General features: G+C 35.0%; 1 protein-coding gene across 1 annotated transcript in view; it reads right to left on the bottom strand.

Moving 5' to 3' along the window:
- The window catches only part of TTN (titin), a 241,644-nt gene that overhangs the window by 117,379 nt on the left and 105,705 nt on the right, over positions 1-18,560 (bottom strand). The window contains exons 129-156 of the mRNA XM_082311459.1: positions 18,007-18,084; positions 17,725-17,799; positions 17,428-17,511; positions 17,137-17,223; positions 16,516-16,596; positions 16,219-16,317; positions 15,916-15,999; positions 14,931-15,020; positions 14,651-14,734; positions 14,212-14,289; positions 13,043-13,372; positions 12,319-12,399; positions 11,222-11,305; positions 10,662-10,742; positions 9,184-9,267; positions 8,905-8,985; positions 7,716-7,796; positions 6,748-6,858; positions 6,474-6,593; positions 5,394-5,474; positions 4,615-4,698; positions 4,235-4,315; positions 3,904-4,008; positions 3,511-3,594; positions 2,894-3,043; positions 1,304-2,176; positions 1,113-1,196; positions 777-860 (exon numbers count right to left, since the gene is read on the bottom strand). Of these exons, the coding sequence (XP_082167585.1) occupies positions 777-860; positions 1,113-1,196; positions 1,304-2,176; positions 2,894-3,043; positions 3,511-3,594; positions 3,904-4,008; positions 4,235-4,315; positions 4,615-4,698; positions 5,394-5,474; positions 6,474-6,593; positions 6,748-6,858; positions 7,716-7,796; positions 8,905-8,985; positions 9,184-9,267; positions 10,662-10,742; positions 11,222-11,305; positions 12,319-12,399; positions 13,043-13,372; positions 14,212-14,289; positions 14,651-14,734; positions 14,931-15,020; positions 15,916-15,999; positions 16,219-16,317; positions 16,516-16,596; positions 17,137-17,223; positions 17,428-17,511; positions 17,725-17,799; positions 18,007-18,084 (3,519 nt within the window). The remainder of the gene's footprint in view (positions 1-776; positions 861-1,112; positions 1,197-1,303; positions 2,177-2,893; positions 3,044-3,510; positions 3,595-3,903; positions 4,009-4,234; positions 4,316-4,614; positions 4,699-5,393; positions 5,475-6,473; positions 6,594-6,747; positions 6,859-7,715; positions 7,797-8,904; positions 8,986-9,183; positions 9,268-10,661; positions 10,743-11,221; positions 11,306-12,318; positions 12,400-13,042; positions 13,373-14,211; positions 14,290-14,650; positions 14,735-14,930; positions 15,021-15,915; positions 16,000-16,218; positions 16,318-16,515; positions 16,597-17,136; positions 17,224-17,427; positions 17,512-17,724; positions 17,800-18,006; positions 18,085-18,560) is intronic.

Genomic DNA, 18,560 nt, shown 5'->3' with positions numbered 1-18,560 from the left:
AATGCTTTACATATCACCACTGTGAGGTGGTACTTCACTTGAGGAATGTCATTGTATTTCAGATGGAGAGAATCTGGTGGCAGAGGGAATGTTTAGTTCTCTGGCCAGTGCTTGGGACTTTCTAAAGGAAATGAAAAGATGCAGCACTGCATCAAATACAGGCAAATTAGAATTAGCAGTTTAAAGAAAAGATTCTGCTCCATGATGCTACCCATGGCAATATAGGTACACAGAGATATTTGCAAGTAGTTTGCTCTATATACAGAAACTGCTACTCTCTGCTGAAACCTTCAGTTTCTGCTTATTTTGTCCTTTCTTGTAGAATCATAGAATCATTTAGGTTGGAAAAGACCTTTAAGATCATCGAGTCCAACCGTAAACCTAACACTGCAAAGCCCTGCTACACTATGTACTTAATCACCCCTACTAATAATGCGAACAATAGTTTATGCATTCATTCTCTTGTTAGCATCCATAAAGTTCTGGCATTTATTGGTAGACAGGAGTTCATCATATGTGCTTGATTTATTGCTATAGCCTAAGAAATCAAATCTTACCTCCTGAACATTTGAATATGCCAAAAAAACAGTACAACAAATGTTTGGATGGTTTTACATGAGGAAACATTTGATGCCCTTGCACAGCAATTCGTGTTTGGTACATCTCTCTCACATTTTAGATATTAGAGTATACAGTGAATGATCAATTTAAAATGAGATTAATTTAAAAAAAAAACAAACAACCTTCCTTATGTTGATAATCATGGTGGCATGTACCTTTAGCAAGTGGAGCTCCTGGTTTTTTAGGTACAGCAATGGGCACTTTCTCTTCTGGGACAGTCCTCTCAGGCATCTCAGGCACTTCAAAGATATTAGTGAATTTCATTTTACAGTTACAATACAACTGAACATAAGTACAGAGACTGAAACACAGAGGACAATATAAATGTTCTGAAGTAACAATTTGGCACACACTTATACTCAGTGCGATTTGTTTAGCAAGCATCCTTTAAAACCTCAGATTCAAAATGACAGACAAAACAAAAGAGGTTAAGATAATACTTAAGAGAAGAAGATTAGGTGCGTTTATCATGTACTCATGATAACATGTACCTCTGGCTGATGGAGGTTCTGATTTTTCAGGAACAGCTACAGGAATTTTCTCTTCTGGGACAGCCTTTTGGGGCATTGCAGGCTCTTTAAAGATATTAGTATTTTTTAGTTACATGTATTAAGCTTTAAAATAAGCAGTAAAACATAGTATATTCAAGAGAAGGAAAAGAGATCCTATTCATAAGAGGTACCTTTAGACCGTGGAGCTGCTCGTTTTTTAGGTATAGCAACACTCTCTCGTTTTTCGGCCAGCTCAGCTGGTGGTGGTTCCTCAGGTGGCAAAACAGTCTCTCGTTCTTCGAATGCCACTTCAGGCTTTGGTTTTTGAAGTGCCCTAGAATGCTCTAGCTTTTGGGGTGCTGAAATTGGTTCTGGTTCCTCAGGCGCCACAACAGGTTCTGGCTTGCAGGGTGCCACAACAGGCTTGGATTTTCTGGACACTGCAATAGGCATTGATTTTTGGAAATCTGCAACAAACTGTGTTTCTTCAGGTGCTACAAGCAGCTCTGTTTTTTGGGGTGGCACAAAAGGTTTTGTTTTGGGGGGCACCACAACATGCTCTGATTTTTGGATTGATGCAACTATCTCTGACTCCTTAAGTGCCACAGTGAGCTCAGGTTCCTCAGGGGCCATGAATGGCTCTGGTTTTTGGAGTTCCATAACAGGCTTTTGTTTTGGGGGCATCACACCATGCTTTAGTTTTTGGGATGCCACATCAGGCTTGGGTTCCTCAGGTACCATAACGAACTCTGGCTTCTCAGGCACCACAACACGCTCTGGTTTTCGCGGTGCCACAACAGATTCTGTTTTTGGGGGTGCCAAAACAGTCTCATGCTCCTCAGATGCCACAACATGCTCTATTTTTTGGAGTGCCACAACAGGCTTTTGTTTTCGGGCCACTCTAGCAGGCTCCAGTTCTTGAGGTTCTACGTCTTGAGGCTTTGGTTTTGGGGGTCCTGCAGTGGGCTTTGGTTTTTGGGAAACCGGAACAGGTACTTTCTTTTCTGGGAAAGTTGTCTTGGCCACTTTATGTACATAAAAGATATTAGTTCTAAATTTAACAACTGCACAGACAATCAGAACAAATTTAAGTGAATCATAACACATAAACCCACAATTGTAATGAAAACATTAAAAAAATATCAGGTATCAATCATTTATGTTGGCCTTTAAGGACGAACATACCACATTTTGGCTTTTCTCCCTTTTCTCTCAAATGTAACCCCCACCCCCAAGCCGCATGCCCCCATATGCAAGTGCACATGTGCACTGATAGTATAACTTAAGCTATAAGTAAAAATCCATGATAATTATGAAGAGAATGGACAGGACAAAAGATATTAATAACATTGCAGGTAATATGCTGAAGACTCTTTCAAGAATTAGCAGTGATGGCATCCAGTTTTTTCTTGGTGGATCTCCTGGTATTTCAATTATATTGATATCTTCTGCTCTTAGCTACAAGAACTGGTACTTTCTTTTCTTCTACTATCACTTTAAAGATATTAGTTGTGGTTGTTCTCATGGACCCAATTGGGTAAAATAGTAAGAATAGTCCAAAACAGTAAGAAAAATTGAAGTATAAAATACAAGCAATTCAGACATCCAAGATTTGTCACTTTTCTTCAAAAAGACCCACGTTATGTCTGTTTTACACACATATGCAGATACATAGAACAAGTATAATTTAGGATCTCAGGAAACAGAAGGCCTGGAAAATCTCAGTGTTAAAGAAATCGGAAAAATATTGCTTTTGTTATTTTATTAGTGTTGAGATTTACCTTTCTCTGGTAGAGGTTCTGGTTCTTCAGGTGCAGCCTCTGGTTCTGGGACAACCACAGGTTCTGGTTCTTTAGGTACAACCTCAGGTTCTGGTATTTTAGGCACAGGTATTTTCTTTTCCGGAACAACTTTCTTTGGCACCTCAGGTTCTTTAAAGATATTTATTTGTTTTACTTTCAGGAATTTGAAGAATAGGAATTAAAAAAATGACAATAGCTCCAAGGTGAAAATTATCAAACAGCATCGGAAAAAAAAATACCCCTTATAAATAGTCTGTGTTTTTTTCATCTTGATGCACACCATTAATAGCCATTGCTGCTTACTGAGAGCTATTCACAAGTGAAGAAGACAACACAATCTGTAACATTTATAAATATTAGAGTATAAAAAAAGAGGGTAACACAAACTTTAAAAAGATAATATCTAGAGAAACCAATTAAAGTTTCTGTGAATATATATAATAAAGGTATCACTTTCTTTGGTACCTCAGGCACTTGAAAAATATTAATAACTCTTACTATAAGAATTTCATAAACAATATTAAAGCATAACAGCAGAACAGTATTAGTGAGAACACTAATTACCAAGATCTATTTTATTGGTATTGAACATGTACCTTTAGGTGGTGGAGGTTCTGGTTTTTTAGGAACTTCAATGTGTACTTTTTCTTCTGAAACCACTTTCTTGGGCACCTCAGGCACTTTAAAGAAAGTAATTAATTTTATTTGTATGAAATTCAAACATATGTCTGCAGTGTTAAGACACTAAGAAAAAGTAAAACTCAGGGACATCAAAAGCATCAGTGGCTTTGGATGTGAATATCAACTTTTTTCTTTGCATAGAGAAAATACTCTCTGATGTCTCACTGAGGTACAGATGCAAAAACTGCAATTTAAACAACAAAAATATTTTTATAGAACATTTATAGTAAAAGTAAATTACCAATATGTTTAAATGGTACCCTAGACAATGAAGGGTTTTTCTTTCATTAATTGTGTACAGCAGTTACCTTTAGTTGGTGGAGGTTCTGGTTTCTTTGGTACTTTAACTGAAACCTCTTCTGGGACCACTTTCTTTGGTACCTCAGGCACTTGAAAAATATTAATAATTTTTACTATAAGAATTTCATAAACAACATTAAAGCATAACATCAGAACAGTATCAGTGAGAACACTAATTACCAAGACCTATTTTTTTCAGACAACACATTTGTTCACTTGAAAAACCTTTGACAACAGAAGAAAATTCTAACAGAGGTCTTGGGTACTGTCTTCTATAGTGTTAAAAAAATAAAACAGTGATGTGTTTGATTCTGTTAATTTTGTCATAATGACAAGTACCTTTAGCTGGTGGAACTGCTGGTTTTTTAGGCTCCGCAACTGGTATTTTCTCATCTGGGACTTTCTTGGGCACTTCTGGCACTTTAAAATTAATAACTATGTTAATACTAAGAATTTGAAGAAATTTAAGTAACATTAAAGTGGAAAAAGGAACAAACAAAAGGACACCAGGTAACATCAATTAAACATAATACCCTTTACCAGGCTTTTTGCTCTCAATCTTGATCGAGAGTCATTTGAGAGGACTAAAGACACTGCTCCCAAAAATGAAATACAAAAATCAGAGTTTATAACATAGAAAGATGAGGAAATAGTATCAAAAAGGTCTTATCAGTGAAAATAAGACAAATTATTGCCACGGTTTTATTAATGACAAGTACCTTTAGCTGGTGGTACTTCTGGCTTTTTAGGCACAGCAACTTTGATTTTCTCTTCTACAACTACTTCCTTGGGTGCTTCAGGCACTTTAAAGAAACAGATTATTTTCAGTTATTATATGGAATTTTACAGCTATGTTCAAAACTTTGCAGTAGAAATTGCAAAGTAGGGAGGTTCTTAAAGGAGCCATTGATTTGACATGTTTATTGACTTAAGATTTTTTATGTCCCTGTAAAGTCTGAGGAAACACCTCATAATCTTTTGGAGTTTCTTCTCCTTCTACATTACATTATTTTTCCATTTTATTCAACCACCTCCTCCCGAATCTCCGTTTGACTAGGGCTGCCATTGTCCATTCTGTATTCCTTGTCACATCCTTCTATGCATGATAACTTCTTGATATCAATTTTTCATCTATGAACAGAGGGTTTTCTCCTGTGTTAGATATCTGTATCACTTATTCTATACTTGGAAATTATTAAACTCTCGGGGCTAATTTTTCACTATCAGTCAGGGTGTTTCAGATCACAGAAGCCCTGCTTTGTCTTTAAGATTTCTGCTGTGGTTCTCAAGTATCAGTCTCATCTCTGCCCAGCCACACCACTATTCCTAACACACTTATACACTGATTACAGCTATGATTCAAAAAGAAGAATTTTCAAAACGGTAGCACAGAAAATAAAGGTAATAGGACAACACAAACAGTCAAAAATCTAATCTGCTCGATTAAGGCAACAGGTTTTTTCTCTTCCAAATTTTAGTTATCTGTAGTGCAACATACCTTTGGCTGGTGGTGGTTCTGGTTTTCTAGGCACAGCAGTGGGTACTTTCTCTTCTGGAATTTTCTTGGGCACCTCTGGCACTTTAAAGAAAATAGCATTCATTTTTGTTATATTTAAGGCATTTAAAATATGTAAATTATTAAGAAGAAAGAGTCTCACAAGAAGCATATCAGAAAGAAATGTAAGATCAGATATAAAAAGAGATATGTCATGCAAAAAATGTTGTATGCTATTACATACTACTAGGATTTTTTATAAGTGAGAAATAAAGGGTAATTTTTTCTTTTACTGTAAACCCTACTGCCCAAGAGAAAGAGAAGTCTCTTCCTCAGAGAGTCACTATTATTGATGTATAAGCTTTAGGTGCTGTTACTTGTGGCTTTTTAGGCACAGCAACATTTACTTTCTCTTCTGAGACAGATTTCTTAGGTACCTTGGACACTTTAAAGATATTAGTGTACTTTTAAGAATTACAAAAATAAAACATGCAATACAGAGAAATAAGACAAAACAAGTAGGTATATAAGGGTACTCTGACAACAGATACATGTTCTGAAAAGTCTCCATGGTTCTATCCCTCTGGCAAATAACAGTTTGAAGCAACTTTGCTGGGGATCTTTTGTCACGCCGTGATGATATGCCACACAAACTGCTAGTTCACACAGACTTCTAAAATATCTGAATAAATTGTGACAACTGGTTTCTGTGCCTAATGCTATTTTCATTCAAAATTAAATCAATTGACACAGACATTTAACGTGAGCAACATGAAAGAGGAAGCGTATATACTTCTTGCTTGAGTATTGATAGAATTTCTGAGGCTGTTTACAGTACCTACGAACACTCATGACGTGAAAATGTTTGTTCTGTAAATCTCACTGCTTGTCAACTCAGCTAGAATTTTCCTCATTTTTAGTCCCCTTAACTAGTTTCTGATATAATTTCTGTGCCATCACAATGGATTACTTTTGGGTAGAGGAAACAGACAAACTCAACTAATTTTTAGTGATTTAACAACAACAAAACAAGGGACAGAAGAAACTTGAAAAAGGAGAAGGAAAGGATATGTTGACCTATACCTTTGGCAGGTGGAGCTTCTGGCTTTTTAGGCAGAGGTACAGGTTTCTCTTCAGGAATAGTTATCTTGGGCAATTCAGGCACTTGAAAGACATTTACCGATTTTAATTTTACTTTTATGACTTAAAGACAAGTTGAGAAAGAGGAAAAAGGACACATACAACACTCCACAGATCTGACACAAGCGTACTATGAACTATTAAATTAGAAATGATGTAAGAAACAGAAAAGATGTTATCAGCAAAAGACCTCAGTTCTATTAGGCTATCAAAGTACCTTTAGATGGTGGAGATTCTGGTCTTTTAGGCACAGGAGTAGGTTCTGTTTTTTTAGGCACAGCAATAGGCACTTTTTCTTCTGGAACATCTTTCTTAATGACTGTAGGCACTTTAAAGATATTAGTTTGTTTTAAGAATTTATATAGAATGGAAAGACAAATCATAAAAAATCCCGTTTGTAATGTAAGTAAGGTACTAAAAGAGTGAACACAAATATTAGTTACATTGAACAAGAACTAAACCATGAACATGAATAATGTAATTTTCCTGGAGTTCATGACTGCAAATTGAAGGAAGAGATGATGAAGAAGATATATACCTCTAGGTGCTGGAGCCTCCTCTTTTCTATGAAGAGTAAAAATTTCTTCTTCTATGTGCATCTCCTCATAAACTTCATGTACTTGGAAGATATTAGTTTAAATACTTAAATTAGCATATCTTCAGAAAACAAGGCAATGTGAAATATAAAGAACAAATACGGTCAAATATTGAAGCTTATCTTAAGATACACAGGTCTATTTTACATCTACCCTCAAAATTAGGATTCTTCCAAATCAGGGAAGAAAACAATCTCATATTCTACCCTGATCTGACCTCTGTAGCTTGCCAGAAGAAAGATGTGTGATATGTCCTAAACTGAGCTACGTGCTTGAGTGCAGAGAGATAGGCCTTGTCTATCTAAGCTGTCACTTTTTCTATTTTTTTTTTCCCCTCAGACTGATCTCAAGTAGCAGAGTCCCTTGCAATTCTTTCTTTTGCACATAAAGCTAATTTTCCCATAAGAACAACTGCAGGTGATATTATTTTTAATGTTTTTTTTTTTAATTAATTTTATACTGTTGCAGCTTACTAAAGCTGCTAACTAAACTCTAGTTTATGGTTGCCAGAATGTTCTCAAAATAATTAAAGATTGTTATATGAAAACATATTTTTTATCCTTCAAATCCTACTCAAATTTTCTTGTACCTTTAAGGTGTGAAGCTTCTTCTTTAGGTAGAGCAGGAGGTACTTTTTCTTTGCGGACAGCTTTCTTTGGCACTTCAGGAGCTTAAAAATATTGGTTTATTTTTAGAAATTTGCACTAGGAAATAAGTAGTACAGTTTTGTAGAACGAAAAAAAATTCTACTAGAACAATATGAAAATACATGGTAATAACCACGTATGAATACAACTCAACAACTTCACTTTCTGGAGTTCGCTGTTTTTCTAACTCCTAGTACTTACAGGTCTGAATTTGCCCTTCTCTGAAAAGATAGTAGTTACGTTTTTTTCCCTTATCAAACAATCTTTACGAATTTTGGCAACTCAAAAATTTTTTTTTTTTCTTTTTTTGACATATCAAAATTGCCTATAAAAGAAAGGCAAAACTCCAGTGCAATTAGTTAAATATTATGTTTCAAACATCTATAGAGTTCTTCAGCGCTGGAATTATATTACAAAAACATGTTTCTATGAAAAAAATTTTGTGGCTTTGTATTTTGTCCTGATTTAAAGTCTTACCTTAATCTTGACTTTATTAAAGCCCCTGACATGACTGCAAATAGTGCTTCTGCAAACAAGTTTCTGCCACAAACTTTAAGATTTTTTTTTTTTTTAATATATTGTCAGAGAAAGTATTTTGGGAAATAGAACATGAGACAAGAAGTCAAAAAAATATAAGGCTAATCCCTGGCCCTGCTATGACTTTTGTGTCTACTAATTTTCTTTGTATTCATCTAAGTTTGTTTTTTAAATTTTAAATTCTTGATGCAGAATGTATCAATCTGTTTGAGCAGCTGCTAACACAAGACAAAAGTAAGAACTTATAGAAAATATTCCTTGAATTTGTTTTCCTGAATAATGAATTATTCTGTCTTAATAATTGTTCATTAATTTAACATACGAAGATGCTGAAATATTTTTTGAATTCTTTGTAAATAGTTGCAAAATGATTATGTTTTTAATCTCTGATATCCCCATGTGTATGCTCTCTTTCTAAGACAAAAACAAACAAAGAAACAGACAAAATTTAGTCTTACAAAAAGAGATCAATGCAAGAAAACAGTGTATATAGCACCTGGTCATGTTGCTCAAAAAACCCAAACATGTTGGGTTTCTCACTTGGTACCTCACTTTTGAACGAGGCTAGAGAAAATCCATTTGGAAGTCATGTACCTTTAGCTGGAGGAACTTTTTCTGTAGGTACAGCAGCAGGTATTTTCTTCAGTGGGACAGTTTTCTTTGTCACTGCAGGTACTTCAAAGATATTACATTGTTTAAAGAACATTATAATACACAAAATGTAAGTAACAAAGAAGCAATGACAGACACATAGCATCTAAGGAAACATTAGAATGAACACATTAAATAACAGACTAGCGCAAAGATGGAATGATGAAGATGAATAACTAATTTGTAGGGAAAGTATTGCTTTATAGATTGCTTGAATAATACCTTTAGCTGCTGGAGCTTCTGGTTCACTAGGAATAATAACAGGGACTTTTTCTTCTGTTGGAACTTCTCCATAAACTTCAGGCTCTTTAAAGATATTAGTTTATTTTACATATTTTAATATTATTTACAAGACAAGATTAGAAAGACAGCTTATAATGCAAAAATGCAGACATGTATATGGACAAAGAGCTGTTTGAACATAAATTATTTAAATATCGCATTTCAACCTGATCATTTACCTACTATTGTTAGACATGACGATTCCCAATTAGTAAAATACAAGTTTACAGAAATATTTCATTTTATTTTCTAGTTACTTAGTTCTGTGTATTAGAAATTGTAACTGAATTTCACATGTCCTCATCTGGCATTAACTATCTCTATCCCAGCTCACAAATGAAGACTTACTCAGGATGGCTTTTAAACCAGTATCTACTTAAGTTCATTTCTTTGGTCCAATGTGGCTAAAGTGCTTTCCTGGATCAGAAACTTAGTTTGTCTCCTATTTCTGTTTCTTTCTCCCATTAATAGAGGAGAAAAGAACATTTAAAAAATGCTAAACTATAACTAAAGTTGGGGGGAGAGAGGGTCTCAAAGACATGGATGGAAGTTACTTTTAAATAATTAAAAAAATAAATTGACAACATCTCATATTTTACAGAACAATCTGTAAGCATGAATTGATATATTCACTGCAATTTACTGCTTAGTAGATGTGTCATTGATGTACCTTCATACAAAGGAGGCTCCTCTTCTCTAGGAATAATGGTGGGTACTTTCTCTTCAAGGACAGCTCTCTTACGAAACTCAGGAACTTCAAAGATATTAGCTTTCTTTTAGTAACCTCAACATAATTTCCAACTTTTAAAAACCCAAATAGAAATAAACCCAGAAAACTAAGTTCTTTTGAGGTCCCAAATACTGTGCCTTTTTGAGAATGAAATATTATACAGTTCTAGAACTGTGTTGCTGGAATAATTAATTATGTGAAGAAGTTTATAGTTTCTGTTCTCAAAGAGCATAAGCCATTTGCTTATCTCACTGTATCATCATGCTTTTTCTTCTGTCATGTGTAACGACTTTAATGGTTTTAACTTGCCAGCTCTTGCCTTATTACTTCTCCACCAATATCATGACCAATGTATTGGCTTCAAAAACCCAGTTTAAGCTAAATTCACAACTATATTACAAATATAAAAGCACTGAAAGTTTACATACTGGTAGTGTAAGTAGCGATACTTCCTCAGTGTGTTTTCACTCATAAATCAATGTATTTATTGTTTAGCACATGCATAGCACATATCTGAAATGTTTGCCTCAGAGTTTTCAATTTATCACTGAGAGCTGAATCTGCACTTAGAGACTAGATGCTCTTGCCATGGTGGAAAGAACATGAGGATCATTTTAGAAGGTGTTAGTTGGAAAAAACAACACAAATATTTCCTTTCCATAAAATCTCATATCAAAGGTTCCTTTACCTTTCACTGGTGGAACTTCTATTTCAGGTGTATGTGTAGGTTTCTTTTCTTCGGGGACAGTTCTTTTGAGAATGGCTGGCCCTTTAAGATATAATTTACTTTTAGGGATTTCAAAGTTATTTGGAAGAAGTTGGAATGAAGAAGAGCAAATCTAACAAGGAAATTCACAAAACAACAAAGGATTCAATGCTTCCTGAACAAACGTCTATGTTAATTTTGAAGATTAGACAGAAGCATAACATACTAAAAAATATTCTTGAAAGATGGCCATACGCTTGGATGGTGGAATCCCCTTCCTTTTCAGAAGAAACAAAAATGTTCTTTCTTACTGAGCTACTTTCAGATGTAGCTTAATGGTAGAACACACATTTTTTAAAGCGACTCTCACATATTTTCAACAAATGACTTGAAACCAACAGGCAAAATAGACTCAATCACAAACAGTTGGAAAAAACACTGTGGGGACGTAAAACATATGCACATCTTTCTCCACAAATAATGAAGACAAAAGACTGAAATCAGAGTTCATAATTCACAAGGACAATGCAGAGGAAGTATACCTTCAGCTGGCGGAGTCGTTTCCTTTTTAGGAACAGCAGGTAGTACTTTTTCTTTTGGAACGGGTTTCTTCGGCACCACTGGCACTTTAAAGACATTGGTGGTTTTTTTAAGAACTTTTGCAGTATGAATATTATGTAAGAATAGAAGTTAAACAAAAAGCAAACAATGCAAGAGTCAGAAAATTTAGAAAAATACAAAATACAATGTCCACAATTGCTATTGAGTGGTGACGTTGCAGGCCACCCATCTGGACTATGGATTCACAAGGCTAGAGTCTTCAGTATTCACTGAAAGAAAAACACTGCTCCTGTTGGGTCAATTTTTGCCTGGGATAAGCCATAACAATTAAGTTTTATGAACTATCAGCTCTAATTAATGCCAGCTGGGACTATGGTAAGGTTTTAATTTCCCATCAACTAACTCCAAGTCTTTATGCAAAAAAAAAACCCCACCTTTCCCACCGATTTAATTCTGATAATCTGTATGAGAAACAACTATAAAAGTTAGCACAAAATGAATTTCCAGCAAATTAAGTGCTCTGAACAGAAAATTAAAGAAGTCCAAACTAGTAGAGAAACTCTACTAGCATCAACTAGTACAGAAACTCTACTAGCATCCACTGACAACTGCTGTTCATGACACTTATCTTTTGTGGAGCCTGATAAAGAGAACACCTATTAAGATTATACGCATTGCAGCACATGATTAGGTTTAAGAAGGTCCTAGATTTTTAGGATTCTGCAGGAAACTAGAGTTTCACTGATATGGCACTATAGCTCAACAGATTTTTATTAATTTATTAATCTGCTTGTTTTCAATGATTAGCTATAAAATGTCACTAATATTGTGATGGCAAAAATAAAATTTTGAAGGTCCTGCCTGCACTTCCTTTGTCCTCAGAAAGTAATTTGTCTCAGTTTTGATTTGTTAAAGAAATATTTTTTTTTTTTTTTTAGTAACTTAATCCCTGTCTTTGTACTGTGAAAGAGAGTTAAGGATCCAGCAGTCAAATCAGAATAGGTAAATTACTGGATTTGGGGATTCAGAGACTCGGGCAGAAGGCTGTGTTTTTAAATTTATCTAATAGCTGATATACCTTTAGCTGGTGGAGCTTCTTTTTTAGGAACAGGAACAGGTACTTTTTCTTCTGGCAGAGGTCTTCTAGGCACCTCAGGCACTTTAAAAAATATTTCATTATGGATTTTAAGTTATTCATGAGGAATTACAACAGATACAAAGACATCAAGCAGAGTAAGCACTCATTTGTAGAGGAACCATCTCATCATTTATGCAGAGACAAGTGAACAGCCACTGATCTCAGAGTTCTTGAGCAATGAAAGCTAAAGAATATCAGCGTACATCTTTCTGGTACATTTTAGATGCGCTTACTGTTTGGCATGAGGGATCCTATGATCATAAATTTAAACGATGAGAAGGAAGCTCCTACATGAGTTTTAACATCTCTCTAACTCACAGGTGCTAAACTGGGCAAAAGAAACAAATATTGACACATAAAAATATTTAACTCAGGCTGAAGCTGAACTGCATCAGAAAATTATCATTTTCTTTGCTTGTGCCATATCTACACTAGCTCACTCTTGGGCAGTCAAATGGGCAATCCTCCCATTCCACTCTGAAGGGAAGAATCCCTTAGGAAGGAGTAGGAGAGAAACAATCATTGAATGGATTTATCATTACCAGCAACAGACACACATAGGACCACAAATGGGGAAAAATATAAATAAACACCCAAAGGAGGCTTAAGCAGTAGCTGGGAACTCAACAAACTATAAGAACAGAGAAACCATGACTTGATGTACCTAGAGCTGGTTGGATTTCGTAAGCCTCCTCATATGCTTCCTCATATTTCTCATAGATCTCTTCCTTCTCCTTAAACTCATACTTTTCATAGACATCTTCATTCTCCTCAGCCTCCTCTTCATATTCCTGTTCCTGAATCTCCTTGTATCTCTCAGGTTCTTCAGGTTCCTCATATGCCTCAATTTCTTCAGTTTCCTGAACCTTCTCAAACTCTTCAATACTTTCGTATGTCTCGTACTTCTCATACTCTTCATATGTATACTCATACTTCTCCACCGCAGGAGCAGGGACTTTTTCTTTCCGGACAAGTTTCTTGGATACTTCGGGCACTTTACAAACAGTATTATTGTTACTACCTTACAATTATATAATTTTTTTTTACAGTTAGTCAGGATGACCCACATAGAACAGAAAATGTACATGATAACCACAAGCATAAGTTACATTAAAATATAAGAACATGCTCTTGAAACAGTATATATATTGTAAAAGATTTTAGGAATGAAGAAGAAAAACAAATCTTTGGGAGGAATAAAAAGAAATATATCTGTACCTTTTCTTGGTGTTGGTTCTTTGGGTTTGGGCACAACAGCTGGCACTTTCTGTTCTGCAACAGCTCTTTTACGCACCTCAGGGACTTTAAAGATATGGATTTCTTTTAGGAATTTAAAAAAACCACCTCAAAGCAGTGTAAGCAAAAAGGCACAAGAAACAGAGCTTTATGGTTCTGCAATGCGAACATTGATAACGAAGAGTTTTAACATAAATTCAGGCAGAAATCTCATACAACAAAGACAAAAGTTAGAAAGAAGAAGGTCAAGAGTATTTTTAGCATAAATATTAATTATAACCAGGAGTACATATACCTTTTGCAGCTGGAACCTCCACTTTTTCAGGGGGGGCAACAGGTACCTTCTCTTCAGGAGCAACCTTCTTAGGCATCTTGGGTACTTTAAAGATAGGACCTAACTTCAGTGTTCTTTTCCACAACTTTTAAATAGACACAAACCCAGAAGCTTACAAACAGCAGAACAGAAACTTACAAACAAAAAAATAGTATAGTGACAAATATAATACAAGACAGACATACTAAAACGTCCCTAGCTAAACTCAACTTGTATGAAGAAGGTTATCTATTAATGATAACAGCATTTACAAACTGCAATACCTTTGGCTGGTGGAGCTGGCACCTTTTTAGGAACAGGTTCTTTCTCTTCAGGAACAGGTTTCTTAGGCATCTCAGGCACTTTAAAGACATGATTTTATTTTAAGAATGTCATCCGCCAGTAGTATGAGAAAGACAACAGAAAACGTATACAAATAGACATAACGAAATAAGAACTGATCTGCAGAATATATTTTAAATGTTTTAAAGATGAAACAGAAATAAAAACAAGAGACACTTTATATCCATAGTCAGATTTCTTGAACAAGTCAAATCATTTCAGAGCTTATTTTCTGCTAGGAATTTGACAGGCACTCTGAGACATCAATACGGAAAGGCATCAGGGACACAAAACTAACATAAATAACAAACAAAATAAAATAAATAGAGACACTGAATGAGAATAACAACACATTGTTTTCCTAGGTATTAATTTATGTACCTTTTACTGGAGGAAGCTCCAGCTTCTCAGGAGTGGGTACCGGTATTTTTTCTTTTGGGACAGGTTTCTTAGGAATCTCTGGCTCTTTAAAGATATTATTTAGCAAACACATTTTAAAATCACTTTCAGAGCATTAAAAACATGAAAAAAACATGAAACAAGATCATAAGCTCCCTCAAAACATCATTAAGATTTACACAGAGCTTAGAACAAGAAATAAAGATGAATTTTAATGAATGCAAAAGATCTCATGAGTAACTTGCAAGAAAAGATCGTGTACCTTTTGCTGGTATAGTTTCCTCTTCTTCTTCCTCAGGAACAAAAATGGGAACCTTTTCTTCAGGCACAACTTTCTTTGCCACCTCAGGCACTTTAAAGATATTATTTTAAGAACTTTACTTTCACAACACCACAAAGAAAAATTAATAACATAAACAAGGACACCAACTTTAAAGTAGCAATAGTAATAAAAATAAGGGAAACTCTATTAGTTATTTTTCACTCCCTGAAACCAGCAAAGTGCAATTGGGTTATAAGGATTAGCTCTTTTGCCCAATTCTTAATTACACAGCATCATTGCCAACGGAAAATACTAGCAAGATATGCTACAAACAAGAGGTTGTAGAAGGTTATTAGTATCTAATTTTTTACATAAAAACCTTCCAGTGTCTGCTTTTCATTTTTTTTCTAAAAACCTCAGCTGCTTAGGTAGAATTTGCTTAACACCAAAGGATGGCCTCTGCAATAGTTTGAATCCACTTTGAATTTCACATTTAGGGTATGTCTTCTGGTTATTTGTATGGTAAGTTGTGATTTGGTTTTATTTTTACATAAGTTTAGCTAAAAGCCTTGAGATTTTAGCATACTCTCAATATACATGTCAGAATGATCTCCCTGAATTGAATTTCCAGGTAAAGGTCCGTAAAATATTGTTCCAAGTATTTTGTTTAAACAAAATTTAAATTAATTAATCATTAGTTCTGAATAATGATATCACAATGAATTATTTCATTCATAGCGATCACTTAAAATGGAAAACAAGCAGATCATCTAAGGCCTGATTCTCAGGCCACTGAAGTCAATAACAAAATAGACAATCAAGCCCTGCCTGAGACCTAGCACTGCTCATTACAGGGGAGCAGCAGGGTGATGGAACCAAGGATCTGACTTTACATGAGTATAAAGTTATTTTTAGAATAAGGTTCCACTGAAATATGAAAATGTAAGAGAAAGGAATTATCTGCATACACCACAATGTGATATACCTTTAGCTGGTGGAATTTTCTTTACTTTAGGAACTGCAACAGGTACTTTTTCTTCTGGGACAGGTCTCTTGGGCACCTCTGGCACTTTAAAGATATTGTTTTGATAAGAAATTATCAATTACTTTTAGAGCATCAAAACTACTAAAACCACAGAACAAAGTCACAAAGACCAATAAGATGAAGAAGACTCCTCTCAGAAGGATAATTAAGGTTTACATCCAGCTTAAAACAATCAATAGAGATGAAGATCTTTTAATGAACTGAACAAAGCTCTCTGATAATTTTCAGGAAGGAACAGTGTACCTTTTGCTGGTATCTCTGGAATAGCTTCCTCTTCCTCTTCTTCTTCTTCAGAAACAAAAATAGGTACCTCTTCAGGGGGAGGTCTTGGTATTTCTGGCACTTCAAAGATAGTATTTAATTGTAGAAAACGTAGACACAACATCAGAAACTGACAGACAACTTACACAGAAGCTAAAGAGTATGAATTAGCACGTACATTTGTCACAAACTGCTACAATACTTTAGTTAAATTCTAATAACAAACATATGAAAACAATAAGAAGCATCATCCACATGTTCAGTTATAAGAAGAGATACCTTTGGCTGGTGGAGGTTCTGGCTTTTTATGTACAGGGACGGGTACTTTCTTTTCTGGAACTTTCTTGGGCACTTCAGGCACTTTAAAGACATTTTTGTTTAAGAAATTCATTTTCATGTAACATAAAACATAGTAAAATGATAACTGTGTAAATGATATTAACCTAACTACACAAATATGATGAAATTTAATTGTGGATGAAAGATAACATTGATTTTATCCACAGATTTATGTACGGATGTTAGCTTACAAACATACAGACTACAGCATCACAAATTGGTGTAGTAAGGCTAAGGGGGTAATCTGGCTGTTTAGGTACATTGTTTATCTTTTGGAGCATCTGTTTTTGAAACAGCAAGTAATTTTACATAATTTAGATATATAAGATCCAAAAGACAGAGACAATACAAGACACAAACATAGAAATTTTCAAAGTATAGGATAAGCATAGCACCCATGACTAATAGAAACGGCCACAATACAGTGTCCTGATCAAACGTAAGTCAGTGAGTGGTTCAGTATCAAACACACTAGGATGAGGAATGGGATTGTTACTTGCAGTCTTCTAAAGCTGAAAAAACAAAACTAGAATTATGCAGTTGAACCAGAAACTGGTGTACCTTTGGCTAGTGGAGGTTCTTCCACTTTTTTAGGCACTGGGACAAGTACCTTCTCTTCTGGCACAGGTTTCCTTGGTACTTGAGGCACTTTAAAGATATTATTGTAGTTTAAGAATTTCATTTTTGAACCATAAAGTAAAGAACAATGATATAGATCAATAAAGTGGAATGACAAGAAGAACTGTCAAGACCAGAAAACTTTTCACTCTACGTTACATTAAAGTGGAAGGGTGAACAAAGACCGATGTTTTAAATAATTTTTTTAACACATTCAGTCAAGGGCTGATATACCTTTGGCTGGTGGAACTTCCTTCTTTTTTGGTACAGGAACAGGAACCTTCTCTTCTGGCACAGGCTTCTTTGGCACTTCTGGAACTTAGTAAGATATTATTGTAAATTGAGCTTGGCATAAGAATCTAAAACACCATGACGTACATGCCAGTGACACTAAACACTTGAACACAAACACAAAGAACCACAATTCTTAAGAGTGACAATCCTTTTACTATCCCAGTGTTTAACATAAGTGAGAAGATAAATGAAGTCTAGAAGACCTTGCTGATCACAGCTAATTACAAGTTCATATACCTTTAGCTGGGGGAGCTTCTTTCTTCGGCACTTGGACTTTCTTTTCAGGTACAGGTTTCTTTGGCACCTCAGGCACTTCAAAAACATTATTTTGGTTAAAAAATAATCCACAAGCTATTCAAAACAGAAATGAAACAAAAAAAGACAGCAGCACAAACATTTCACATGAAGAGCCCCCTCCAAAAAAGAACACAAAAAAGTAATGATCAAGTAAGGCATCTGAAAACTACTGTGGATTACATACTCAGAGGATGTCTGCTAACATAAAGAGACAATATATACCTTTTGCTGGGGGAGCTTCTTTTTTCTTCAGAATAGGTATTTTTTCCTCTGGAACAGGCTTCTTGGGAGCCTCAGGCACTTGAAAGATACCATTAATGTTTTAGGTATTTAGTTCTAAAACAACCGGAACATAAAGTACAAGCAAGTATCACAAAGACATACCTAAAACATACAGCTATGATTTAACAAGGTTTGATCATTAAGACAAAATAAAATAGCAAACAGACTATATTAACTGCTATTATGTCCATTCTCCCTGCTCGGCCATTGAGGCCATAAATAAAAATGTTGTTAACTTCAGGGCCTTATTTGCTGATCAAAAGATTGAGTTAAGACAGAGTTTGACTTTTTAGAACAGCTATTAAAGAAGATTAAGTGTCATGGTGGGAAAACTTGCAAAGATACAATTTTAATTTTTCATCCAATTTTTGCAAGTTTATTACAAACATTATAATAAACAACTATTTAATTGCTCTATTAGATATTTAGTGGTTTTACTACTTCTCCTTATTTTCCCCTAGAGCTATGATCTTAACGCTTCTCAGACATGTAAT

The sequence above is a fragment of the Platalea leucorodia genome (assembly GCF_965183815.1).
Source record: "Platalea leucorodia genome assembly, chromosome: 5".
NCBI lineage: Eukaryota > Metazoa > Chordata > Aves > Pelecaniformes > Threskiornithidae > Platalea > Platalea leucorodia.
The sequence above is the reverse complement of the archived record's forward strand: the minus strand, read 5'-3'. Positions and strand labels throughout refer to the sequence as shown.